The 26,219-nt window shown below is 51.9% G+C and overlaps 1 protein-coding gene, 1 long non-coding RNA gene and 2 other non-coding genes across 4 annotated transcripts; 1 reads left to right on the top strand and 3 right to left on the bottom strand.

The window, feature by feature from the left end:
- Window positions 1–461: 461 nt before the first annotated feature.
- On the bottom strand, window positions 462–7,697 carry RACK1 (receptor for activated C kinase 1). Its single transcript, XM_055284898.2, has 8 exons — window positions 7,186–7,697; window positions 5,705–5,876; window positions 5,041–5,188; window positions 2,974–3,069; window positions 2,553–2,663; window positions 1,635–1,775; window positions 1,147–1,257; window positions 462–583 (listed from the first exon to the last, which is right to left on the bottom strand). Exons 1-8 carry the CDS (start codon window positions 7,523–7,525, stop codon window positions 518–520), a joined length of 1,185 nt encoding a protein of 394 aa, XP_055140873.2. The 5' UTR covers window positions 7,526–7,697; the 3' UTR covers window positions 462–517.
- LOC129487056 (small nucleolar RNA SNORD96 family) lies at window positions 5,345–5,423 on the bottom strand. Its single transcript, XR_008659184.1, has one exon. It is a non-coding gene; the product is annotated as a small nucleolar RNA SNORD96 family (small nucleolar RNA).
- On the bottom strand, window positions 6,829–6,896 carry LOC129487072 (small nucleolar RNA SNORD95). Its single transcript, XR_008659198.1, has one exon. It is a non-coding gene; the product is annotated as a small nucleolar RNA SNORD95 (small nucleolar RNA).
- A 3,692-nt stretch (window positions 7,698–11,389) lies between the features above and the next one.
- Window positions 11,390–18,506, top strand: LOC129485890 (uncharacterized). Its single transcript, XR_008658806.2, has 2 exons — window positions 11,390–15,098; window positions 15,529–18,506. It is a non-coding gene; the product is annotated as an uncharacterized lncRNA (long non-coding RNA).
- The last annotated feature ends 7,713 nt before the right edge of the window (window positions 18,507–26,219 follow it).

Genomic DNA, 26,219 nt, shown 5'->3' with positions numbered 1-26,219 from the left:
CAACCACCCCAAAACTTTTAACCCCTGAAGAATAAATTAGTTGTGAATTAGTGAATTACGTTCTTCTGGTGAGAACTGCCTTGCTTTAAGAATTAAAAACCCTTGACTTTCCTCAAAGACCATGTTGATAGAGACTGCTAACATGAAGCTTAAGTTTTCTGAATTACGTTCAAATCTTTAGAGGAATGAGGATTCATCTTCCACTCTTATGTGTCAGGGGTTGGACCTGCGGAGTCTGCTTTTTCTAAAAATTGACTGCAACCACTTTGAAATAATCAGTTCTTTTCCTCAAGAAGGTACCACCCCAGGTTGAAGGTAGGCCCTGATGATCTGCACCTGGTATGTAGGACGCTGATGGGGTTTAAGTTCACTTAGTCCATACCTTGCATCCAGTTCGCTAGTGCAAACAATGTGTAAGCAATGCAGGATGGAGCTTTTTTGCATATAAGAAAAAAAAAACCTTCTAAAAGTCAGAAAAGCCATTTTTTTTTTATTTGTAAAGCTCTGCCATAAACTTCTAGCGCGTGCCGATGGTCACCTGCCACACTCGCACCAGGTTGTCTGTGTAGCCAGCAAACAGAGTCTGCAGGGGAGAAATAACAGTCACAGGTCAGGCTGGCATAAACTCTGCAGTCTCACTAGATTCAGCACAAGTGGCTTGCTTTTGAGATGGTCTTGCTCCATTGTCTAGGCTGGAGTGCAGGGGTGCGATCCCGGCTCACTGCAGCCTTGAGCCCCTGCAGTTCAAGAGATCCTCCCACCTCAGCCTCCAGTAGGCATGTGCCATAACGCTGGGCAGACTATAAGAAACCGCTCTCATTTTAACAGCCAGATTTTAAGTGGTGGTTATGTATTCCTTGAGGAAGAAACAGCTGGTGATAAGGATCTAGACATTTGAAAACTGGTCAGATTAATTAAGGTATTAATTGAAGGCTGACAGCCACTGCGTTCCACATCAGTCTTCCCCCTGATGCAGAAACACATTCACTGGCATGGCAAACTAGGGCATCCTCATCAACCTGGCTTGTCATTTCACTTTATGCCAAAGACACGGCTCTTGTGCCTGACTGACTAGATACACTAACAGAATGAGAGGGAGAAAATTAACTGGAAGCAGAGTCACCTGAGAGGACAGACCCCACTTACCTGGCCATCAGCAGACCAGGCCAGGGAGGTGCACTGGGGTGGTTCTGCCTTGCTGCTGGTACTGATAACTTCTTGCTTCAGTTCATCTACAATGATCTTTCCCTCTAAATCCTGGGGAACAGAGCAAAAGCAACCTTAAGACTTACCAATCAGAGTCCCCTCTTAAAAGCCCCTCAAGATTCTCAAGTTAAAAAGGGATGATTTTGCTCCCTGGGGTACATGTATCAATGCCTAGATACATTTTTACTTGCCACTAGTGGAAGGATGGTTTGCTACCGACATCTAGTAGAAGCTGGAAATGCTGCTAAACATCGTAAAATGTACAGGACAGCACACCACAACAGAGTTACCCAGACCAAAATGTCAATTATGTGGAGGTTGAGTAAGCTTAGCTCCCAGGTGGGAGTCAGATGGCATATATAGTAACCAAAACATTGTCAGGGCTCAGAGTGCAGCCAGGTACCCAGTCAACCGTAACCCACACTCACCCAGATCTTGATGCTGGGGCCTGTGGCAGCACACAGCCAGTAGCGGTTAGGGCTGAAGCACAGGGCGTTGATGATGTCCCCACCATCTAGCGTGTAAAGGTGTTTGCCTTCGTTGAGATCCCATAACATGGCCTGGCCATCCTGGACACAGGTAAGGTAAATCAGGACACTGTGACCTCTTCCAGATGTTAATCCTGCCCATTTCAAGATTCTGTCAGAATCAATTCTTACCTTTCCTCCATTACCCCAGGCTTCTTTGAAAGCTAATGACTCAAGTACCAATATTTATCTCTGTATACCTTTCCTTTAACGTAAGACCTTACAAACCCCATCAAAAAACCCCTCCCAACTTAAATCAATCATTTCTGAAAACCAGGATCCCAATCTCATCAATTGCTTCAAGAAACCAACTTTAGGCCAGGTGCGATGGCTCATGCCTGTAATCCCAGCACTTTGGGAAGCCGAGGTGGGTGGATCACCTGAGGTCAGGAGTTCAAGACCAGCCTGGCCAACATGGTAAAATCCTGTCTCTACTAAAATACAAAAATTACCCAGGAATGATGGCGGGTGCCTGTAATCCTAGCTACTCAGGAGGCTGAGATGGGAGAATTGCTTGAACCCGGGAGATGGTTGTGGTGAGCCGAGATCGTGCACTGCACCCTAGTCTTGGCCGAGTGAGACTCCGTCTCAAAAAAAAAAAAAAAGAAGAAGAAGAAAAAAAACAAACAAAAAAACCAGGCTTATAGAAAATAATCTTTTTCTTCCAGATGGTATGCCTTAACTGTCATTTGCTGAAAGTAATCTTTGGAAATATGTTCTCAGATTGCCATTATCTCATTATCCTCCTAAAACCATCTTTGCTAATGTTTGCCATTTTATGTTAGAGACACTGTCTTCCACTGAGTAGTCTCCGAATACCTTGCCTCCGGAAGCACAGAGGGATCCATCTGGAGAGACGGTCACCGTGTTCAGATAGCCCGTGTGGCCAATGTGGTTGGTCTTCAGCTTGCAGTTGGCCAGGTTCCACACCTGCACAGACGTGCGGTTGACAGGTGAACATCCTAGCGCTTGATGAGCTGGGGTCAGGCCCAACAAAAAAGGGCTTGGCAATTCTGGATACGGTAGCCATTTCTCATTCAGTAACATGTCCTGGCCACTTCACGTTAGATTATAACACATATCCAATGCAGCGTGCTGACTTACAAGGGACATCAGACCATGTGACAAGGAAAAGAGTCAACTGAGGGAATCTGTAAAGCTTTCCACAGCACTTGGGAGTGTATGACCACCTGGGAGCACACCCTGACTGGTAAAGCCCCTGCCTTGGCTTGAAGCTCACCTTGACCAGCTTGTCCCAGCCGCAGGAGACGATGATAGGGTTGCTGCTGTTGGGCGAGAAGCGGACACAAGACACCCACTCTGAGTGGCTCTCATCCTGCAGAAGATGAAAAGGAAATAAGGGCAAACAGTCCTATCCCATGAAATGCCAGACCCCCCAGCCCCACCCCTCAGTAGGATGATGGCTGGCAGCACCTTTCAAAAACCGAGAACCCAAACCTTTAAGCTCAATAGAATCCCTTTAGATTCCAGACAAGAAAATTTTTTTTTAATTTAGAGACAGCAGCTGGATGCAGTAGCTCACGCCTCTAATCCCAGCACTTGGGGAGGGCGAGGTGAGCGGATCACCTGAGGTCAGGAGTTTGAGACCAGCCTGGCCAAAATGGTGAAACCCTGTCTCTACCAAAAATACAAAAATTAACTGGGTGTGGTGGCGGGTGCCTGTAATCCCAGCTACTGGGGAGGCTCAGGCAGGAGCACTGCTTGAACCCAAGAAGCGAAGGTTGCAGTGAGCCAAGATTGTGCCATTGCACTCCATCCTGGGCAACGAACAAGTGGAAACTTCATCTCAAAAAAAATAAAAATAAAATAAAATAATAGGGCCCGGTGCAGTGGCTCACGCCTGTAATCCCAGCACTTTAGGAGGCCAAGGTGGATGGATCATGAGGTCAGGAGATCGAGACCATCTTGGCTAACAAGGTGAAACCGCGTCTCTACTAAAAATACAAAAAATTAGGCGGACGTGGTAGCAGCCAGTAGCTGTAGCCCCAGCTACTCGGGAGGCTGAGGCAGGAGAATGGTGTGAACCCGGGAGGCAGAGCTTGCAGTGAGCGGAGATCGCGCCACTGCACTCCAGCCTGGGTGACAGACTATCTCAAAACAAAACAAAACATAATAGTAGTGATAAGGCAGGGCATGGTGACTCACACCTGTAATCCCAGTACTTTGGGAGGCTGAGGCGGGTGGATCACCTGAGGTCAGGAGTTTGAGACCAGCCTGGCCAACATGGTGAAACCCCGTCTCTACTAAAAATACAAAAATTAGCTGGGCATGGTGGCACACGCGTGTAATCTTCTTCTCAGACACCCAACCATCGGCTTCTGAGCTGCGACAACTCCCTCTCACCTTTTCACTGCCCCCCACCCATCCCCAAATCCCCGATCCAGCCCCAAATCCTCGATCCAACCTCCAATCTGCAATCCCAAATCTGCGATCTAGCCCAGAATTCATCTCAGAAAAGAAAATAAACAAATAAATTTTTTTTATACATGGGGGTCTCACTATGTTGGCCAGGCTGCTCTCCTGTCCTCAAGCAATCCTCCCACCTTGGCCCACCAGAGAGCTAGGATTACAGGCATGAGCCCAGCCCAGACAAGGCTTTAAAAAGGCAAAGAGAGCAGGGGACGGTGGCTCATGCCTGTAATCCCAGCACTTTGGGAGGCTGAGGCAGGCAGATCACCTGAGGTTGGGAGTTTGAGACCAGCCTGACCAACATGGAGAAACCCCGTCTCTACTAAAAATACAAAACCGGGCATGGTGGCGGATGCCTCTAATCCCAGCTACTTCGGAGGCTGAGGCAGGAGAACTGCTTGAACCCAAGAGGCAGAGGTTGTGGTCAGCCGAGATCACGCCATTGTACTTCAGCCTGGGCAACAAGCAAAACTGTCTCCGGAAAAAAAAAAAAAAAAAAAGGCAAAGATAGGCAGGCCTTGGGGGCTCACACCTGTAATCCCAGCACTTTGGGAGGCCGAGACAGGCAAATCGCCTGAGCCCAGGAGTTCAAGACCACCCCGGTTAACATGGTGAAACCCCGTCTCTATTAAAATACAAAAAATTAGCTGGGCGCGGTGGCTGCGCGCCTGTAGTACCAGCTACTCGGGAGACTGAGGCACCAGAATCGCTTGAGCCTGGGAGGCGAAGGTTGCAGTGAGCCAAGATCGTGCCACTGTACTCCAGCTTGGGCGACAGAGCGAGACTGTCGCGCAAAAAAAAAAAAAAAAAAAAGCAAAGGTTAAGAGGGTGGGAGAGATCCTTGGAGATGTGCTCTTTGACCATAGCCTCACTTTACCTGGACAGTGTATTTGCACACACCCAGGGTATTCCATAGCTTGATGGTTTTATCTCGAGATCCAGAGACAATCTGCCGGTTATCAGAGGAGAAGGCCACACTCAGCACATCCTTGGTATGGCCCACAAATCGCCTCGTGGTGGTGCCCCTGAGAGGGAGGACTTTGTCATTCTCAGACTTAGCAAACATTCTCATTCAAGGGTCAGACTGATTTCCTGGGCTTTGTCTCTGTCTCATTGCGTCACTCACACAACCCTGGATTTGGCTCTGTGATCAGAACCAAGTGACTGAGTATGTGACAGAGAATCCCTTCAGAATTGCAGGACATGTCCTCACTCCCACTTGGGGATTGGCTGACAATGTCGTCTGTCATCACCAGGACCCTCTAATTCCACCTGCCAATTACCTGAGCTTTCAAGGTAAAACATGTTCAAACTGCTGCCTACTCAGAACGGTTGCACCTGGCAAAAACGTTCCACCACACTCCTCAGCAATGCTGAGTAACTTCTTCAAAGAGAGGGAGGCCAAACATCTTCTGTAGGTGCACTCTGCTTTCCAGTTCCCAAATGGACTGGATCTCCCCTGGGAAACCCGCCAATTGCATCCACCTCATTTCTGCCCAGATGTTTCCCAAGGCCCCAGAGCTAAGCGAGCAGCTACTTGCGTTGTGAGATCCCAGAGGCGCAGGGTTCCATCCCAGGAGCCTGAGAGGGCAAACTGGCCATCTGAGGAGATAACCACATCACTAACAAAGTGGGAGTGACCTCGCAGAGCACGCTGTGGAATTCCATAGTTGGTCTCATCCCTGGTCAGTTTCCACATGATGATGGTCTTATCTAAAGGAGGTAAAACAGAAGAAAAACCAGTGAGGAACCCGCAGCCCGTCTGTTAACACACTGGATAATTCACTAAGTGCCAAGGTCATGACTGGGTTAACAACAACTAAGGACGCTTAAGGAGGGATGGAAACAAGACTACAAGAGCAGTTACAGGCCAGGACTGAGTGGCTCTATTCCAGACTAAAAACGCACGTAGGGGTAAACTGTACCCTGATAACTTTTTTGAGATGGAGTCTCGCTCCGTCGCCCAGGCTGGAGTGCAGTGGCATGATCTCGACTCACTCCAACCTCCACCTCCCGTGTTCAAGCAATTCTCCCGCCTCAGCCTCCCAAGTAGCTGGGATTACAAGCACCTGCCATCACGTCTGGCTAATTTTTTAACTAGAGATGCGTTTTCACCATTGGCCAGGCTAGTCTCTAACTCCTGATCTCAAGTGATCCACCCGCCTCTGCCTTCCAAAGTGCTGGGATTATAGGCGTGAGCCACCGCGCCCAGCCTGTATCCTGAGAACTTAATTTAGGTGCCAGAAATAGACACCCTTTCCTGAAACTCAGACGAACTCAACAGCCACTTTGTGTCTTCTCTGCAACCGAATGCACAGCAGTTTGTGGCTGTAGAGTAGCTGGGGCCTCCTATGCCTACCTCTGAGGGCGGACAGAAATGTAGTAACGAATGCTGGAAAAGCCACTTCAGGCGCTACACGATTGGATGCTTTTACTGAAACCTGTCCCACTCAACAAATTTTACGATTAACAGCCAGACATGATTCAAAAGTCAGACAATTCTTAACAGTGTAGGAGCAAAGCGGAAGCACAAGAAGCGTCTAAACGCAGTCAGGAACACACGGATAGGGACCGGGAGAACCAGGGTCAGAAAAAGTAGGCGGAGACTTGAGCCACGAGGTCCTCTGGAGTCCACCTGCCTCCCCATGAGCCTTGGGCCGGGCGGCAGCTCAGAAACAGCCTCTGGATTTCAGCACCGACACTCAGATGGCATGTTGGGGTCATCACCGCCCCGCCCGGCCCGTAGGCCCCCGGCCACACTACGAAGGGGAGGGCAAAAGGTATTTTAAGTTTCCAGCTCTCCAACCCTCCTAGCACCTATGAGCTGACCTACATCTAGGTCCTCAACTGCAATGTGGTTCGCCCGGGTTGAGGCCTAGGCTCAGGTCCGCACGCCCCAATTCACAATGGGGCAGAGAAGTCTGTCAGTCCCCGCCAACTCGCGCGCCACCGGCCTGCCACACGACACGCAGAATCCCCCAGCCCTGTAATCTCGGGTCCTGAAATCTACCTTACTCCGTACCTCGAGAGGCGGAGAGAATCATGTCCGGGAACTGCGGAGTAGTAGCGATCTGGGTCACCCAGCCGTTGTGGCCCTTGAGGGTGCCACGAAGGGTCATCTGCTCAGTCATGGCGGCGGCGAGCGCGTGTGTCGCTGCAGCGACGAGGATGGCACCGGATAGCTTAGAGAAACTAGCGCCACAACCGCTCCCGCCGCCGCCTTGCAGTGAAAGAGAGAGAAACCCCCCCGCCGGAACCGGAAATACCCGCTCGACCATGCAAAATGGCGAGCCCCATGATACACTTCTGCTCAAGATGGCGGCGCCATGTAATGCAAAAGGCAGAGGGAAATTGCACGGCATCACAGTCTCGTTTTCCGTACAACAAAATCTGATTGCACTTTACAAATACACTCTGAAACAAGCACATTCAAGTGTTTAAAAAGGCTTCTCAGGGATGATGTAGAGCGAGAAGCGAAAGAGGTGAAGTGTACGGCACATTCCCACGAGGCCCGCCTGGCTGCTTCCCCGCCCCTATGTGGCATAGCTCGAGCTCTGCCTGTTCCACTTGGTGCAGGGAGGGTTGACAGGGCAACCCCAGGGGAGCTTAATTTTCAGTTCACTATCGTGGGTAAAGATGGGCAATTTAAATGTATTAAAATGTTAAAAATAAGCTTTAAAACTGTGCTTCCGGAGGGTGCTCTCCCCTCAAGAGGTTCTTTTTTTTTTTTTTTTTTTGAGACGGAGTCTCGCTCTGTCGCCCAGGATGGAGTGCAGTGGCGCAATCTCGGCTCACTGCAAGCTCCGCCTCCCGGGTTCACGCCATTCTCCTGCCTCAGCCTCTGCGAGTAGCTGGGACCACAGGCGCCCGCCACCACGTCCGGCTAATTTTTTTTGTATTTTTAGTAGAGACGGGGTTTCACCGTGGTCTCGATCTCCTGACCTCATGATCCGCCCGCCTCGGCCTCCCAAAGTGCTGGGATTACAAGCGTGAGCCACCGCGCCCGGCCTCAAGAGGTTTTTGTTCTGATGCACACCAACTCCGGAATGGCTGGACTAAGGCAGGAGAGGGTTACTCTAGATGAACTAAAAATTGGTCTCTTTTTCCCGGGCGCGGTGGCTCATGCCTGTAATCCTACCACTTTGGGAGGCCGAGGCGGGTGGATCACTTGAGGTCAGGAGTTCAAGACTAGCCTAGCCAACATGATGCAACGTCTTTCCAAAGAATAAATAAATAAATAAATAAATAAATAGCCAGGCAAGGTGGCGGGTGCCTGTAATCCTAGCTACTCGGGAGGCTGAGGCAGGAGAATCCCTTGAACCTGGGAGGCGGAGGTTGCAGTGAACCGAGATCGCGCCACTGCACTCCAGCCTGGGCGGCAGAGCGAGACTCCGACTCAAAAAAATAAATACATACATACAATAAAATAACAAAGTAAAAATTGCCCTGTGTGTTGCTAGACTGCCAATCCGTTCCCGCTTAGGCCAGAACACGGGAAGCTCTCGCAGAAACGGAAATGCCCAAAGGAGGACCTTAAGGTTCTGACTTCTGGGGACATCTAGTGGAAAGCTCTCTCTGGGCCCAGTCACCGTACACAAAAGCCCAGGGGTCTGGGGGTCCAGCTGTGCCCTAAAGGACGTGCCCAGACAGAAGCGGTGGAACACGGATACCTGATTGTCCTTCTGCCTTCCGCTCGACCGCAGGAATTTAAATAAGTAATGGCTCCCATTCTCACTCATCTCTGACTATGAGACAGTATTGGCACTATGTCTATTCAAGTAGTTTTAAACAGGGGCACAGATCAGGATGATAGCATCCACCAACATCTACGCAAAATAAAGGGGGCATTATACCTAAGTATATACTTTTCTATTTGTAACATCTATCAACTTTCGTTTCTCATCTGTGAAATGAGATTGGAAATAATATTAGTATCTACATTACACGGTGGTGGGGAAAGTAAAGAAGCAAATGTAAAGTGCCCTGAACAACGTCTGGCAGAGTAAATGTTGTGAAACTTAGCACCTCTTGGGTGCCAGGCTTTATTTTAGGTCTTGGGAACACAGCTGTGAACAAGACAGAGGCGGGACCTCGGTTTGTTTTATTTGCAGTTTACTTCCTACGGTATGCGAAGAGGGGAGAACACTGGAGCAGAAACACGGAGAGAGCCCTGCGGGTATACGGGAGAATAATGTTCCTGTGGAGGGAAGTCAAATGGGGGAAAAACGTTTCAATCAGAGGGAAGAGTTAGTGCCAACGTACTGAGCTGGAGTGTGGAGGGGCTGAGGGCAGAGCCGTGAAATGTAGGGTGCAGTTAACCTAGGACCTTGAAGGCCTGGAGAAGAACCTTGGCAATGTCTGCTAGAAAGCCTGCGTAAAGGCAGAACACAGGCGAGGGACGGTGGCAGAGCTGCCGCAGGCTGTAGACGCCCAGGTGTGCAGAGAAGGCCAGGATCCCTCCCTGAAACAGCTTGCTCGCCTGGTCCTTTGCAGGTTCCCCTGCCTTCCGCCGCAGTCTCCCTTGGGGTCCCCGCGACGTTGTCCTGGCTGTGGTCCTCCGCAGCCTGTGGACCATCCTAAGGCTCCAGGTTTGTACATCACCTGCCTCCTTGGCACCCCCAGCTGACTGTTCTTTCGCTTTTCCAATACGGGACTCAATCCCTACCCAGGTGATTGTGGTGGTCGTGGAAGACCCCTGCCTTCACCCTCCCGCTAACCAGCTTGCTGCCCCCCACTCGGGTCACGCCAGCGCCTCCCTGAGCCCTCGAGCACAAATAGGTGAACGACCACACCAGCCTCCTGCTGTGGACTGAGATTCGCGGTGCGAGCGGTTCTCGGGTTGGGGACCTAAAACGCCGAGGAGTTCCAATTTGTCCTCGAGAACACGCGGTTTCTCCATTCCCGGCCGCCAACAGCACTAGATCAGTTACATTTTTTTTCCTTTCGCGAAACCTCATTCGGTTCTCTTTTTCTTAAACGTTCCACAGGGAGTCAAGGTTTAACACGAACCTCACTCCAGGTCCCCCACCCAAGCCCAAAGAAAAGACCTTGCCGCGCAGCGGGTCCCTGTCCCGGAAGCGGGAGGTTGCCACGTCCGACCCCACCCTGCCCCGCCCCCTTTCCCGCTCCGCCCGGGCCCCGCCCCCTTTCCCGCCCAGTCCGGGGGCCGCTCTCTTTCCCGCTCCGCCCCGGGGCCACTCTCTTTCCCGCTCCGCCCGGGCCTCGCCCCCTTTCCCGCTCGGTCCGGGGGCCGCTCTCTTTCCCGCTCCGCCCCGGGGCCGCTTTCTTTCCTTGCTTCGCCAGACCCAGACCGAGACCTCGGGAATGCTCTGGCCTCTTGCCGGCGTCTCCCGGCCCGGTTCTTTCACTAAAAATAGGCGATTCTGGCACCGCCCCTCCTATGGGGCCTTGGGGGCAACTGGGGTTTCGTCTTAGAGCCCGTGTGGACCCGGATGGCGATGGCAGCCCGAGGCAGCTGACTGTCTGGTTGGCTTTCCGACGACCAGACCCTGCAGGATTTGGCCTTTCCCTGTGGAGTTTTCCTGCAACCCCCTCCGTCCCTCCCAGGGGATGCCGGCAGGCCACAGTGGTCACTGAAGGTCAACCCTGAGCCGAAGGAGAAGTGCCTCGACCCTGGGGACCCCTTCAGGTGTAGCTTGAGGGGGAACGGCCGCCTTTCCCGCAGGGCACCCAGCTGTGGCTGTGCCCCGTCCTCGCCCAGCTCCCGGCATAGGCATGCGCTCTGGGCCGGGGCCGGGGCCGGGGCCCCCCGCCTCTCCAGGAGGAATCGCTGGGTTGACTCTGGGTCAGCAGAGGGAGCCCGGCCCCTTCTAGCGGCGGACGTCCTGCAGCCGCTGGAGGAGGCTGTCACGATCTTCCCACCAGATGTCTACCTGTGCCTGCGCCCGCCGGGCCTGCCGGCCTCTTCCTTCTCATCCTGGGGGCCTCTTCTCCAGCCTCACGGAAGTGGGAAGCTTGCTGGAGGCCCCCACCTGCCTTTTGGGGAAGACCCCGAGGCTGGCCCACGCCCCGGTGGCAGGACCCTTCCTGACTGGGTCCACCGTTCCTCTGGGTCTCACCACTTCTCCAAGCCCCTGGGCTGCTTCCTCTCTCCCGTGTCTGGGACCCCAGAGGCACCACTTCCATTCCATACAAGGTAAGAGTCCCTAGGAGAGGCCGGGCGCGGTGGCTCACGCCTGTAATCCCAGCACTTTGGGAGGCCGAGGCGGGCAGATCACGAGGTCAGGAGATCGAGACCATCCTGGCTAACACGGTGAAACCCCGTCTCTACTAAAAATACAAAAAATTAGCCGGGCGTGGTGGCGGACGCCTGTAGTCCCAGCTACCCGGGAGGCTGAGGCAGGAGAATGGCGTGAACCTGGGAGGCAGAGCTTGCAGTGAGCTGAGATCGCGCCACTGCACTCCAGCCTGGGCGACAGAGCGAGACTCCGTCTCAAAAAAAAAAAAAAAAAAGAGTCCCAAGGAGAAATTGGAGAGGCTCTCCTATGAAAGCCATCTCACCATTCCTTTTCTGAGAGGAGTCCACAGGACCTGTACAGTTGGAACCAGCCCCTCAGGCTTCCCTGACAGAGGCCCTTTTCTCCAGGAGCAGAGGCATCCATCCCCTCCTGCCAGCATTCCAGACACTGGAGGGCTTGCGGGGTGGCAGGTTTTCCCTTGAATGCTGAGGTGAGGCTGAGGGAAAGGTGCGTGGCCAGGACCAGAAGGCCTGCTGACTGCCAGCTAAAACTCTGGGCAGGAGGCTTTCCCACGTATTTTAAGATGATGACCGAAATCTTTACTGTCTCCCTGCAAAATTAATGTGGCTTCCTCTGGCATGTCCCATACTCTTGTGTTTGTGGCCAGACGGGCCCTCCCCTCTTCCTCCAAACTCATTACTTCTCTCCCTCACAGAACACACATTGTTCTGCCTGGAAGGCCCATCACATCCCTCCCCAACCCTCTCGGTTCAATCTAAGCTTACTTGGGGTCTCAGCTTAGGTTGCCTGTTCAGGGAAGCCTCTGGGACCCTTAGGTCTAGGTCACATTTGTTTCATGCTTTCACAGCGGTGGTGTAGTGTATACTGGTTCTTCATTTTTTTTTTTTTTTTTTTTTTTTTGAGACAGAGTCTCGCTCTGTCGCCCAGGCTGGAGTGCAGTGGCGCAATCTCGGCTCACTGCAAGCTCCGCCTCCCGGGTTCACGCCATTCTCCTGCCTCAGCCTCCAGAGTAGCTGGGACACACCCGGCTAATTTGTTTGTATTTTTAGTAGAGACGGGGTTTCACCATGGTCTCGATCTCCTGACCTCGTGATCCACCCGCCTCAGCCTCCCAAAGTGCTGGGATTACAGGCGTGAGCCACCGCGCCCGGCAATTTTTTGTATTTTTAGTAGAGACGGGGTTTCACCGTGTTAGCCAGAATGGTCTCGATCTCCTGACCTCGTGATTCACCCGCCTCGGCCTCCCGAAATGCTGGGATTACGGGCGTGAGCCACTGTGCCCGGCCAGAAGTTACGATTTTTGAACCAGGGATCCTTGTGAGGGAGTTGAGCCTCTTCCTCTGAGCTGGCAGGCTGTTCCTTTTTCTCAACCTTGAGGAAAGGAGATGTCTTTGCTGGCATATTATTGTGCCCTTTAACAAGGAGTTGAAGCATTTATTAAAGAGAATCTAAAGAAAGACAGTGGTTCTGAAAAAGTCATCACGCTTGAGGTCTTGCAATAGGCGGTTAACTTAGGGAGGCTATTCGGCCAGTAGAAGGTACTTGTAAAAGCTTGTAGATCTTTATGACTTGCTTGCACATGAGGGACTGAGTAATAAAGAGCCATGAGTCCCTTGAGCATGAGGTTATCAAACAAAGTATACAGGTGATTTGAGAACTAGGCTTTTGGGGATCTATTGTGTAAGGGGGCAGACTTTTTTTTTTTTTTTTTTTTTTTTTTTTTTTTTGAGACAGTCTCGCTCTGTCGCCCAGGCTGGAGTGCAGTGGCGCAATCTCGGCTCACTGCAAGCTCCACCTCCCGGGTTCACGCCATTCTCCTGCCTCAGCCTCTCCGAGTAGCTGGGACTACAGGCGCCCGCCACCACGCCCGGCTGATTTTTTGTATTTTTGGTAGAGACGGGGTTTCACTGTGGTCTCGATCTCCTGACCTCGTGATCCACCCGCCTCGGCCTCCCAAAGTGCTGGGATTACAAGCGTCAGCCACCGCGCCCGGCCTAAGGGGGCAGACTTGTATAAGCAGTGACTATAGTGTCAGAGTGATCATGCACTATATGAGGTCTAGGGTGACGAATCCAGCAGTGGGATAAGTTAGCAGAGGGAGCACTACATTGGGAAATCCTTGCTATAGTTATCTTGGCCAGGAGCGGTGGCTCACGACTGTAATCCCAACACTTTGGGAAGCCAAGGCGGACAGATGACCTGAGGTTGGGAGTTCAAGACCAGCCTGACCAACATGGAGAAAACCCCATCTCTACTAAAAATACAAAATTAGCCAGGCGTGGTGGCACATGCCTGTAATCCCAGCTACTGGGGAGGCTGAGGCAGGAGAATTGCTTGAACCCAGGAGGCGGAGGTTGCCGTGAGCCGAGATGGTGAAACTCTGTCTCAAAAAAAAAAAAAAGAATAAAAAAAAAGGAGTTATCTTGTCAAGCAAGCAAGGGTCCCCAAAAGACAAACAGGACAAATAATGGTGTACATTTTTAATTTACTTACCTTTTTTGCAAAAACAAAACAACCAATCAAACTAAAAAAGACTTTAGATCTTCCACAGGCTTGCAAACCCACTGTTTTTCTGGCTTCTGAGACAGAAGGGGGCCCCCAGTGGTGCGGCCTTGATTCAGTGTGATGTACCCACAGCTTTATCCCAGCAAGCTTGACTGACGAGTGGGCATTTAGCAACACCTCCAACAACAGCCCGTCCACTTGATGGCCAGCTGGTGCTCTGGGCCTTGTTCTCTCCAGGCCTTCTGGAGCACCCAATCTCCAGGTCAGAAAGAGTGCAGAGCTATGTCTGTGGGGTAGGAAGTCCTGCTGGAGGCCAGCTTGTGAGTACAAATTAACATACCGCCTAAAGCCTTTATACATTTAGCAATTGTTAAATCCCCCAGAGCCTCAGCAGGCTTCCGTGTTGGATCAGAAACATAGAATACAGTATTATATAAACATGACACTGAAAATATTGTTTTGTAATGTGTAACTATATATGTTGCTGCTCAGATGTCTTTATCACTACCGTTACTTTTTTTGTGTGTTTTTTGAGATGGAGTCTTGCTCAGTCACCCAGGATGGAGTGCAGTGGGACGATCTCAGCTCACTGCAGCCTCCACCTCCCAGGTTCAAGCGATTCTCCTGCCTCAGCCTCCCAAGTAGCTGGGACTACAGGCACCCACCACCAAGCCCGGCTAATTTTTTGTATTTTTAGTAGAGACGGGGTTTCACCGTGTTAGCCAGGATGGTCTTGATCTCCTGATCTTGTGATCCGCCCGCCTCGGCCTCCCAGTGCTGGGATTACAGGCGTGAGCCACCGCACCCGGCCAATAATTTTTGTTAACAAATTTCACATTACACTCTTTGTTTTACTGAAACTACATCTTCTCTTTCTGAACCGAGCACCGTGGCCTGGCAAGGTCCGTTTTCCAAGGATCCTGGCTGAGCTCCTGTGGAAGCTGTCCCTTACACTGATGTGGTCCCTTGGTTGGCAGGCCCTTCTGCGGCCAACCAGGTGACACCTGCCAGTTATGAGGGACAGGTAGGAGAGGATGGGCTTTCCATCAAAAAAAAAAAAAAAAAGGTAAGTTTTCCAAACTGCTTTTCTTTCATTCAGATTTTAATCTTAAGACTAACATGCATTTTCTTATTTTTATCTCATAAAGTCCAGAAGTTCTGATAATTTCAGTTCTTTTCGGGAGTGCAAAGAAGCAAACTGGCTCTTCAGGTATTATGTTTAATATTTTGCAGGAATTGCTTTACTCTATAGCTAAATAAACTACAAATTTGAGACTTATTTCCTCTGTCAGAAAATGTGAACGCTTTGAGTAATTTCTCAAGGGTGTTGTTTTGACAGTGAGGCAGATGGCCTGCTGTTTTGGGTCAAACCTACGTAAATGTGCATGACCCCAGCAAGTACCACTGAAGACATTTCGGGATATTTTCTCTAAATTGATCTTACCTCATTTACCGGTTGGACGTGCTCTTGCTTTTTCTGCTCCTCTACTCATTTCTAGTCCCCTTTTAATTCTTTAAAAAATCTTTTTGCCTCAATTTTTTTGTTGCACCTAAGGGCTTTGTGTTGGACTAATGATGCCATTTACAATTAATAACTTTCTGGTCTCTGAACTAAAAAAATAAACTTTTTTTTTCTTTAGAGATTCTAGACTCAGCAGAGGAATTCACAGCAAGAGTTGGCCGGGCGCGGTGGCTCACGCTTGTAATCCCAGCACTTTGGGAGGCCGAGGCGGGCGGATCACGAGGTCAGGAGATCGAGACCATCCTGGCTAACATGGTGAAACCCCATCTCTACTAAAAATACAAAAAATTAGCCGGGCGTGGTGGCGGGCGCCTGTAGTCCCAGCTACTCGGGAGGCTGAGGCAGGAGAATGGCGTGAACCCGGGAGGCGGAGCTTGCAGTGAGCCGAGATCGCGACACTACACTCCAGCCTGGGCAAGAGAGCGAGACTCTGTCTCAAACAAACAAACAAAAGAGGTTGACAACCAAAACCCTCCACCAGTTCTTAGAAGCGATCTCCAAGCAAGAGCAGGAAGAGCAGGGACCCACACTCTGGAGGACTTACAGGTGCCCTCAGTCCTCCCCTCTGCCATCACTGTCTTGCATTCAGGATGATTTCTCTTTAAAGGTGACAGTTTGTTTAAATGTCTGTGTTGCCCCATCTTCTAGATGATGCAGTTTTGTCCATCACAGCTTCATCCACAAAGCAGCATTTACCTTTGAGAAACGCTGGGGACATTGAAGTTTACTTAGATATCAATGTATGAGTTTCTGTCGGAGCACCATAAAGTCATCTTTCCTGAGACTGTGAGGGATCTCTGTCTTCTGAGGGCCCCGCTGCTGCCTGCCTGCCAGGGTGCCCGAGGATCAGATGACGGAACTGCTGAGTTTTTAAAATCTAGGTATTTCACTCATGTGAAATATATGCTATGATGCGCCAAGTTGAGTCCACTGTCTTGAACATGAAAGTCAAGTTGTAGACTGCTTCCTGAAATGTGCATGTCATCCTGAGACCTGAGGATGAATAGCAGGGGGCTAGTGAGTGCAAACTGAGGGTGGGGTGGGTGAGAGATAAGGTTTGTTATGGAAGAATAAGAAGGAAAAAATACGTTTTCTGAGAAAACAGGGCAAATTGAGATTGTGATGGACCAGAAGGATGTGACAAATAACGTGTCCCGGTAAATGAGAAAGGCACCTAAGGCAGGAGTCACTGAGGGACAGCTCCCTTTCTGTACGTAACCATTTAGTTATGGTTAAGTCAGTATTTAAGTTCCACAACCAGGAAGTCACTTTTCAGTGGTTCCAGAGAATCTATGCCCTAAACCTGGAGAAGAACATGAGGTGATAGTTTCATTGACTCCAAAGGGTCCCCAAGCCTGCGAGGAAAGGTAACAGAACAATGTTGATAACAAATTTCTCACTCTTGTCACCCAGGCTGGAGTGCAGAGGCGGGGCAAGAGTGAGACTCCATTTCAAAAAAAAAAAAAAGAAAAAAAAAAGAAAAATAATTTGTTGATCTCCTGGGTTACACCCAATAAAGAATAGTAGACTTTGCCAGGTGAGGTGGCTCACGCCTGTAATCCCAGCACTCTGGGAGGCCGAGGTGGGCGGATCACGAAGTCAGGAGATCGAGACCATCCTGGCTAACATGGTGAAACCCCGTCTCTACTAAAAATACAAAAAATTAGCTGGGCGTGGTGGCGGGCGCCTGTAGTCGCAGCTACTCGGGAGGCTGAGGCAGGAGAATGGCGTGAACCCGGGAGGCGGAGCTTGCAGTGAGCCGAGATGGCACCACTGTACTCCAGCCTGGGTGACAGAGTGAGACTCCGTCTCAAAAACAAAACAAAACAAAACACAACAACAACAAAAAAACAGAAAAACCCATAATAGTAGTGATAAGGCTGGGTGCGGTGGCTCACGCCTGTAATCCCAGCACTTTGGGAGGCCAAGGCGGGCAGATCACGAGGTCAGGAGTTTGAGACCAGCCTGGCCAACACGGTGAAACCCCGTCTCTACTAAAAATACAAAAATTAGCTGGGCGTGGTGGCGGCCCCTGTAATCTTCTCAGACACCCAACCACCGGCTCCTGAGCCGCGGCAACTTAGTTGCATTAGAATAATGTTTTTTTAAATTATTTTCTTGGTAACAAATGGACACTCGAAATTTTATTTATTTTAATTTTAATTTTTTTTAAAGAGTTTCACTCTTGTTGCCCAGGCTGGAGTGCAATGGCGCCATCTTGGCTCACTGCAACCTCCACCTCCCAGGTACAAGTGATTCTCCTGTCTCAGCCTCCCAAGTAGCTGGGATTACAGGCATGTGCCACCACACCTGCCTATTTTTTTTTTTTTTTGTATTTAGTAGAGATGGGGTTTCATCATGTTAGGCTGGTTGCAAACTCCTGACCTCAGGTGATCCACCTGCCTTGGCCTCCCAAAATGCTGAGATTACAGGCGTAAGCCACTGCGCCTGGGCAAAATTTTATTTTTTAATAATGCCAAGTGATTTCATTTTAAATTACACTGCACCATAAATTGGATTATTTTCCTGCATGAGTACCTTGCTCTTCAAAGAAAAACATTTTTTAAAGACCAAATATATTGCCTACTTTTTTTAAAAAAAAGCTCTGGCTGTGTGCATTGGCTTACGCCTGTAATCCCAACACTTTGAGGGAGGAGGACTGTTTGAACCCAGGAGTTTGAGACCGGCCTGGGCAACACAGTGAGACACTGACTCTACACTAATCTTTCTTTAAAAGTTAGCCAGGTATGGTGGTGCACAGCCATGGTCCCAGACGCTTGGGAGGTTGAGGTGGGAGGATAGCTTGAGCCTGGGAAGCTGAGGCTGCAGTGAGCTATGATTGCGCTCCAGCCTGCGTGATAGGGCAAGAACCTGTCTCAAAAAAATGTTCTTATTAAGAAATTATGAGTGACATTTATGTTAAAACAGTATATTTTATCTACAAAAGGAGTAAAAGACAGTAATAGAAAAATTGGCACGTAAAGGGACAAAAATGCTAAAAAATTAAAATTTACCAATAATCCTATCACCTAAATTGATAATTTTTAATAGAATTAAATGTAGGATTTTAAAATAAATTTCTTTTATTTATGTAAACATATAGATTATTTTTAGACCGTCTTCAGGCATCCCCTGTTGAATAAGTTCCATGATTTACAGGCCTACTCTCTCTATTGTTAAATATTGCTTTCAATGAACAACATTTTTTATAAACATTTTCACAGAAACAAATTTGGGCACATTGAGACATGTTTTCTTTTCAGAAAGTCCTAGCACTTTGATTACTGTGTAAAGAGATATTAGTGTATAATTTTCACACATATTGACTAACGTCCCTGCAAAATGTTGAATCAATTTATACTTTCAGCACCAATTGGCAAATTAACGTCCATTATGCTTTCGCTTCCCCAAAACTGATACTTATATTTTATTTTGCTAGACAAAAATACATATTATCTTAATTTGTATAACTGTAATTAATAGAAACATTAAATTTTTGTCAGATGTATCATACGGCATCATTTTTTCTTGAGTCTGGTGGGTGCTTAGTTCCTTTAAAGCATTAATCATGTATACATTAATTTTATGTGCAAAACAATCAGTAAGTACAATTTGAAATATGGAAAAATAAATAGTTGGATTAAGAAAAAAACAAATAAGCTTCCTTCCTTCCTTCCTTCCTTTCTTTCTTTCTTTCCTTCTTTCTGTGGCCCAGGCTACAATCTACTCCGCTTGCTGCTGCCCGCGCTGCGGACTGCCTGCAACTGCCGGCGCGCGCGACCGCTGCCTGCCTTTTCTCCTTTCGCTGCAGGCACGCGTTCGCCATCTTGGCCACGCTGGTCGCCAGCTCCTGACGCCGAGTGCTCTGCCCGCCTCAGCCTCCCGAGGTACTGGGACTACAGATGGAGTCTCGCTCACCCAGTGCTCGCTGTTGCCCGGGCTGGAGTGAGGTGGCGTGGTCTGGCCTCGAGGCAGCCTCTGCCCCCCAGCCGCCTGCCTTGGCCTACCAGGGTGCTGGGATTGCAGCCCCTGCCCGGCCGCCGCCCCATCTGGGAGGTGGGGAGCGCCTCTGCCCGGCCGCCCCGTCTGGGAAGTGAGGAGCGCCTCTGCCCGGCCACCCCGTCTGGGAAGTGAGGAGCGCCTCTGCCCGGCCACCCACCGTCTGGGAAGTGAGGAGCGCCTCTGCCCGGCCACCCACCGTCTGGGAAGTGAGGAGCGCCTCTGCCCGGCCACCCACCGTCTGGGAAGTGAGGAGCGCCTCTGCCCGGCCACCCACCGTCTGGGAAGTGAGGAGCGCCTCTGCCCGGCCACCCACCGTCTGGGAAGTGAGGAGCGCCTCTGCCCGGCCACCCACCGTCTGGGAAGTGAGGAGCGCCTCTGCCCGGCCACCCCGTCTGGGAAGTGAGGAGCTCCTCTGCCCGGCCACCCATCGTCTGGGAAGTGAGGAGCGCCTCTGCCCGGCCTCCCATCGTCTGGGAGGTGAGGAGCGCCTCTGCCCGGCCGCCCCGTCCGGGAAGAAGTGAGGAGCGCCTCTGCCCGGCCGCCCCGTCCGGGAAGAAGTGAGGAGCGCCTCTGCCCGGCCGCCCCGTCCGGGAAGAAATGAGGAGCGCCTCTGCCCGGCCGCCTCATCCGGGAAGAAGTGAGGAGCGCCTCTGCCCGGCCTCCCATCGTCTGGGAGGTGAAGAGCGCCTCTGCCCGGCCGCCCCGTCCGGGAAGAAGTGAGGAGCGCCTCTGCCCGGCCGCCCCGTCCGGGAAGAAATGAGGAGCGCCTCTCCCCGGGCGCCCCATCCGGGAAGAAGTGAGGAGCGCCTCTACCCGGCCGCCCCATCCGGGAAGAAGTGAGGAACGCCTCTGCCTGGCCACCCATCGTCTGGGAAGTGAGGAGCGCCTCTGCCCGGCCACCCACCGTCTGGGAAGTGAGGAGCGCCTCTGCCCGGCCACCCACCATCTGGGAAGTGAGGAGCGCCTCTGCCCGGCCGCCCCGTCTGGGAAGTGAGGAGTGCCTCTGCCCGGCCGCCCCGTCTGGGAAGTGAGCAGCGCCTCTGCCCGGCCACCCCGTCCGGGAAGAAGTGAGGAGGGCCTCTGCCCGGCCGCCCCGTCCGGGAAGAAGTGAGGAGCGCCTCTGCCCGGGCGCCCCGTCTGGGAAGAAGTGAGGAGCGCCTCTGCCCGGCTGCCCCGTCCGGGAAGAAGTGAGGAGCGCCTCTGCCCGGGCGCCCCGTCTGGGAAGAAGTGAGGAGCGCCTCTGCCCGGCCGCCCCGTCCGGGAAGAAGTGAGGAGCGCCTCTGCCCGGCCACCCATCGTCTGGGAAGTGAGGAGCGCCTCTGCCCGGCCTCCCACCGTCTGGGAAGTGAGGAGCGCCTCTGCCCGGCCACCCACCGTCTGGGAAGTGAGGAGCGCCTCTGCCCGGCCACCCGTCTGGGAAGTGAGGAGCGCCTCTGCCCGGCCACCCCGTCTGGGAAGTGAGGAGCGCCTCTGCCCGGCCACCCATCGTCTGGGAAGTGAGGAGCGCCTCTGCCCGGCCACCCATCGTCTGGGAAGTGAGGAGCGCCTCTGCCCGGCCGCCCCGTCTGGGAAGTGAGGAGCGCCTCTGCCCGGCCACCCATCGTCTGGGAAGTGAGGAGCGCCTCTGCCCAGCCTCCCATCGTCTGGGAGGTGAGGAGTGCCTCTGCCCGGCCGCCCCGTCCGGGAAGAAATGAGGAGCGCCTCTGCCCGGCCGCCTCGTCCGGGAAGAAGTGAGGAGCGCCTCTACCCGGCCGCCTCGTCCGGGAAGAAATGAGGAGCGCCTCTGCCCGGCCTCCCATCGTCTGGGAGGTGAGGAGCGCCTCTGCCCGGCCGCCCCGTCCGGGAAGAAGTGAGGAGTGCCTCTGCCCGGCCGCCCCGTCCGGGAACTAATGAGGAGCGCCTCTCCCCGGGCGCCCCATCCGGGAAGAAGTGAGGAGCGCCTCTACCCGGCCGCCCCATCCGGGAAGAAGTGAGGAACGCCTCTGCCCGGCCACCCATCGTCTGGGAAGTGAGGAGCGCCTCTGCCCGGCCACCCACCGTCTGGGAAGTGAGGAGCGCCTCTGCCCGGCCACCCACCATCTGGGAAGTGAGGAGCGCCTCTGCCCGGCCGCCCCGTCTGGGAAGTGAGGAGTGCCTCTGCCCGGCCGCCCCATCTGGGAAGTGAGCAGCGCCTCTGCCCGGCCACCCCGTCCGGGAAGAAGTGAGGAGGGCCTCTGCCCGGCCGCCCCGTCCGGGAAGAAGTGAGGAGCGCCTCTGCCCCGGCGCCCCGTCCGGGAAGAAGTGAGGAGCGCCTCTGCCCGGCCGCCCCGTCCGGGAAGAAGTGAGGAGCGCCTCTGCCCGGCCGCCCCGTCCGGGAAGAAGTGAGGAGCGCCTCTGCCCGGCCGCCCCGTCCGGGAAGAAGTGAGGAGCGCCTCTGCCCGGCCGCCCCGTCCGGGAAGAAGTGAGGAGCGCCTCTGCCCGGCCGCCCCGTCCGGGAAGAAATGAGGAGCGCCTCTGTCCGGGCGCCCCGTCAGGGAAGAAGTGAGGAACGCCTCTGCCTGGCTGCCCCATCTGGGCGGTGAGGAGCTCCTCTGCCCGGCCACCCATCGTCTGGGAAGTGAGGAGCGCCTCTGCCCGGCCACCCACCGTTTGGGAAGTGAGGAGCGCCTCTGCCCGGCCACCCCGTCTGGGAAGTGAGGAGCGCCTCTGCCCGGCCGCCCCGTCCGGGAAGAAATGAGGAGCGCCTCTGCCCGGGCGCCACGTCCGGGAAGAAGTGAGGAGCGCCTCTGCCCGGCCGCCCCATCCGGGAAGAAGTGAGGAGCGCCTCTGCCCGGCCGCCCCATCTGGGACGTGAGGAGCGCCTCTGCCCGGCCACCCATCGTCTGGGAAGTGAGGAGCGCCTCTGCCCAGCCGCCCCGTCTGGGAAGTGAGGAGCGCCTCTGCCCGGCCGCCCTGTCCGGGAAGAAATGAGGAGCGCCTCTGCCCGGGCGCCCCGTCCGGGAAGAAGTGAGGAGCGCCTCTGCCCGGCCGCCCCATCTGGGAAGAAGTGAGGAGCGCCTCTGCCCGGCCGCCCCATCTGGGAGGTGAGGAACGCCTCTGCCCGGCCACCCATCGTCTGGGAAGTGAGGAGCGCCTCTGCCCGGCCACCCACCGTCTGGGAAGTGAGGAGCGCCTCTGCCCGGCCACCCCGTCTGGGAAGTGAGGAGCGCCTCTGCCCGGCCGCCCCGTCTGGGAAGTGAGGAGTGCCTCTGCCCGGCCACCCATCGTCTGGGAAGTGAGCAGCGCCTCTGCCCGGCCGCCCCGTCCGGGAAGAAGTGAGGAGCGCCTCTGCCCGGGCGCCCCGTCCGGGAAGAAGTGAGGAGCGCCTCTGCCCGGCCGCCCCGTCCGGGAAGAAGTGAGGAGCGCCTCTGCCCGGCCGCCCCGTCCGGGAAGAAGTGAGGAGCGCCTCTGCCCGGCCGCCCCGTCCGGGAAGAAGTGAGGAGCGCCTCTGCCCGGGTGCCCCGTCCGGGAAGAAGTGAGGAGCGCCTCTGCCCGGCCGCCCCGTCGGGAAGAAGTGAGGAGCGCCTATGCCCGGCCGCCCCGTCCGGGAAGAAGTGAGGAGCGCCTCTGCCCGGCCGCCCCGTCTGGGAGGTGAGGAGCGCCTCTGCCCGGCCACCCATCGTCTGGGAGGTGAGGAGCGCCTCTGCCCGGCCGCCCCGTGTCTGGGTAGAAGTGAGGAGCTCCTCTGCCTGGCCGCTCCGTCTGGGAGGTCTACCACGGAGGCCAGAAGCAATGTGGGGGCTGGACGTGGTGGCTCACGCCTGTGGTCCCGGCACTCTGGGGGGCGAGGCGGGTTGATCACTTCGGGCTAGGAGTTCGAGACCAGTCTGGCCAACTTGGCGAAACATGAAGAATACAACAGACAAACCAACCAACCAACTCAGTGACAACAAAACAGGTCTACCCTGGAGTCATACTCTAATTTTTTCTATTTTCCTCCCTTTCTGATCCTTTATCCCACTTTCTTTTTCTTCCTCTTCCTTCTCCCTCTTCTTTGTCAAATAGAGGATTGAGTTATTATCACTGATCCATATAAAGTCCCTCTCTCATTTATTTTAACTCCCACCCCCCATTTCTATTCCCCGACTTCCCATGTGCAACCTTCCTAATATGTTTGATACGCATCTTTTTGTTTGTATGTATTTTTAGAAAATGTTTATTGTTTTTGTATGCAAAAAAAATTAAAAAAAAAAAAAAGAAAAAACAAATAAGAGCTTCTGGAATTAAAACATTCACTAATGGAATTACAAAACACAGTTGGAATCTTTAACTATAAACTAGACCAAGCAGAAGAAATAATTTTAGACTTTGAAAACTGGTCTTTCGAAGTAACCTAGTCAGACAAAAATAAAAGAAAAAAGAACTGAAAAACAAAGCCCTTAAGAAATAATGGGATTATGTAAAGTGACCAAACTTATAACTTATTGGCATTCCTACAACAGAAGAATAAAAAGTAACCAACTAGGCAAGTATATTTAAGGGAATAATTTAGGAAAAGTTCTCTAGTCTTGCTAGAAAGGTTGACATTCAGATATAAGAAATTCGGAGAACACCTGTGGGATAGTAAACAAGATGCCCATTCCTAAGGCATCCACAGTCATTAGAATAGCTGTGGCCAGTGCAAAAGAAAATATATTAAAGGCAGCTCAAACAAAGGGCCAAATTACCTATAAAGTAAATTAGATTAACAACAGACTTATCAGCAGAAACTCTGCAACCTAGAAAAGATTGGGGCCTAGCGTTAGCCTTCTTAAAGAAAAAAAAAATGCCATCCAATAATTTCTGTTTTTTGGAGACAGAGTCTCACTTTGCCACCCAGGCTGGAGTGCAGTGGCATGATCTCAGCTCACTGCAACCTCTGCTTCCTGGGTTCAAGCAATCAAGCAATCCTCCTGCCTCAGCCTCCCCAGTAGCTGGTATTACAGGTGCCCACCACCACGCCTGGCAAATTTTGGTATTTTTAAGAGATGGAGTTTCTTCATGTTGGCCAGGCTGGTCTTGAACTCCTGACCTCAGGTGATCTGCCTGCCTCGGCCTCCCAGAGTGCTAGGATTACAGGCGTGAGCCACTGTGCCCAGCCATGCAAGAATTTCATAACCTGCCAGACTGAGCTTCATAAAGAAAGGAAAATAAGGTATTTCCAGACAAGAAAATGCTAAGGGAAGTCATTACCTCCAGACTGACTCTAAAAGAAATGTTTAAAGGAGTTTGACTCGTGAAAATAGAAGAATGATACTTGCTACCATAAAAGCATACATGAATACAAAATGTACAGAACCTATAAAGCAATTAAACATAAAAAGAAAGAAAGATCTCAAATTAACAAGCTAAAATAGCCAAACACACTAGAAAAGAACAAACCAAACCCAAAGCTAGTAGAAGGAAATAACAAAGGTTAAAGAATAAGTTAATGAAATTGGGACCCAAAAAACCATACAAGGAATCAGCAAAATTAAAAAGTTGGTTCTTTGCAAGGACACACAAAAATGACAGATTGCTAGTTAGATTATGCAAGAAAAAAGGAAGATTCAAATAAGCACAATCAAAAATGACAAATGAGACATTGCAAAGGATACCACTGACATAAAAAAAGATCCTCAGAGACTGCTATGAATATCTTTGTGTGCATAAACTAGAAAACCTAGAGAGAATGGATAAATTCCTGGAAACACACAACCTTCCAAGACTGAATCAGAAAGAAACCAAAAGTCCACTAGGGCAGTGCCAACAGGAAATGTGGGACTGAAGCCTCCACAGAGTCCCCACTGGGGCACTACCTACTGGAGCTATGCGAATGGGGCCACCACCTCGAGGTCCCTGAATGGCAGGGAAGCTTTCATCCTGAGCCTAGAAATACCACAGGCCCTCAACTCTGACCCAAGACAGCAGCCATGGTGACTGTACACCGCAAAGCCACAGAGGCAGAGCTGCGTACGGTCTTGGGAACCCACCTCTTGCACAAGTGTGCCCTGGATGCGGGACATGAAATCAAGAATTATTTTGGAGCTTGAAGCTTTAATGTCTGCCCTACTGGGTTTCAGATTTGCCTGAGGCCTGTTGCCCCTTTCTTTTGCCCACTTCTCCATTTTGGAATGGGAATATCTACCCAACACCTGTACTGCACTGAATATTGGAAGCAAATAACTTGGTTTTGATCTTATAGGCTCATAGATGGAGGAATGTACCTTGAAGCTCAGATGAGATTTCGGACTTTTGAGTTGATGCTGAAACAGCTTGAGATTTTTGGGGACTACTGGGAGAAGATAATTGTATTGTGCAATATGAGAAGGACATGAGATTTGGGGGCCATAGGGGTGAAATGACATTGTTTGGATGTGTTTACCCTCCAAATCTCTTGTTGAATGTGATCTCAAATGTCGGTGGTGGGCCTAGTGGAAGGTGTTGAATCATGGGGGTGGACCCTTCATAAATTGCTTAGCTCCATCCCCTTGGCGATGAGCTCTGTTGTGTCCTTGCTCTGTTGTGTCACACGAGAGCTGGTTGTTTAAAACAGCCTGTCATGTTCCCCTTCTTGCTCTTGATTTCTCTCTTGACACGTGATACACTGGCCCTCCCTTTGCCTTCCTCTGTGATTGGACGCTTTCTGAGGTCTCACCCAAACCTGAGCAGGTGCTGGTCCCATGCTTCTACTGCCTGCACAACTATAAACCAAATAAATATTTTTTCTCTATAAATTTAAAAAAATCTGAACAGACCAGTAGTTAATTATGAAATTGAATTTGTAATAAAAGTATTTATCAAGCAGGAGAATCCCAGGACTAGATGAAT

This window comes from Symphalangus syndactylus, chromosome 7 (assembly GCF_028878055.3).
Source record: "Symphalangus syndactylus isolate Jambi chromosome 7, NHGRI_mSymSyn1-v2.1_pri, whole genome shotgun sequence".
Taxonomy (NCBI): domain Eukaryota; kingdom Metazoa; phylum Chordata; class Mammalia; order Primates; family Hylobatidae; genus Symphalangus; species Symphalangus syndactylus.
Note: the sequence above shows the minus strand (reverse complement) of the source record. Positions and strands in the feature narration are given on the sequence as shown.

What these genes read in the sequence shown, in the direction of transcription:
- RACK1 (XM_055284898.2), bottom strand. Translation starts at nt 7,525, where the DNA reads ATGCCGTGCAATTTCCCTCTGCCTTTTGCATTACATGGCGCCGCCATC. An exon ending in TGTGCAAATACACTGTCCAG is followed by an intron (nt 3,070 to 5,040) that starts GTAAAGTGAGGC and finishes CATCTTCTGCAG; the next exon opens with GATGAGAGCCACTCAGAGTG. An exon ending in GCCCCAGCATCAAGATCTGG is followed by an intron (nt 1,258 to 1,634) that starts GTGAGTGTGGGT and finishes TCTGTTCCCCAG; the next exon opens with GATTTAGAGGGAAAGATCAT.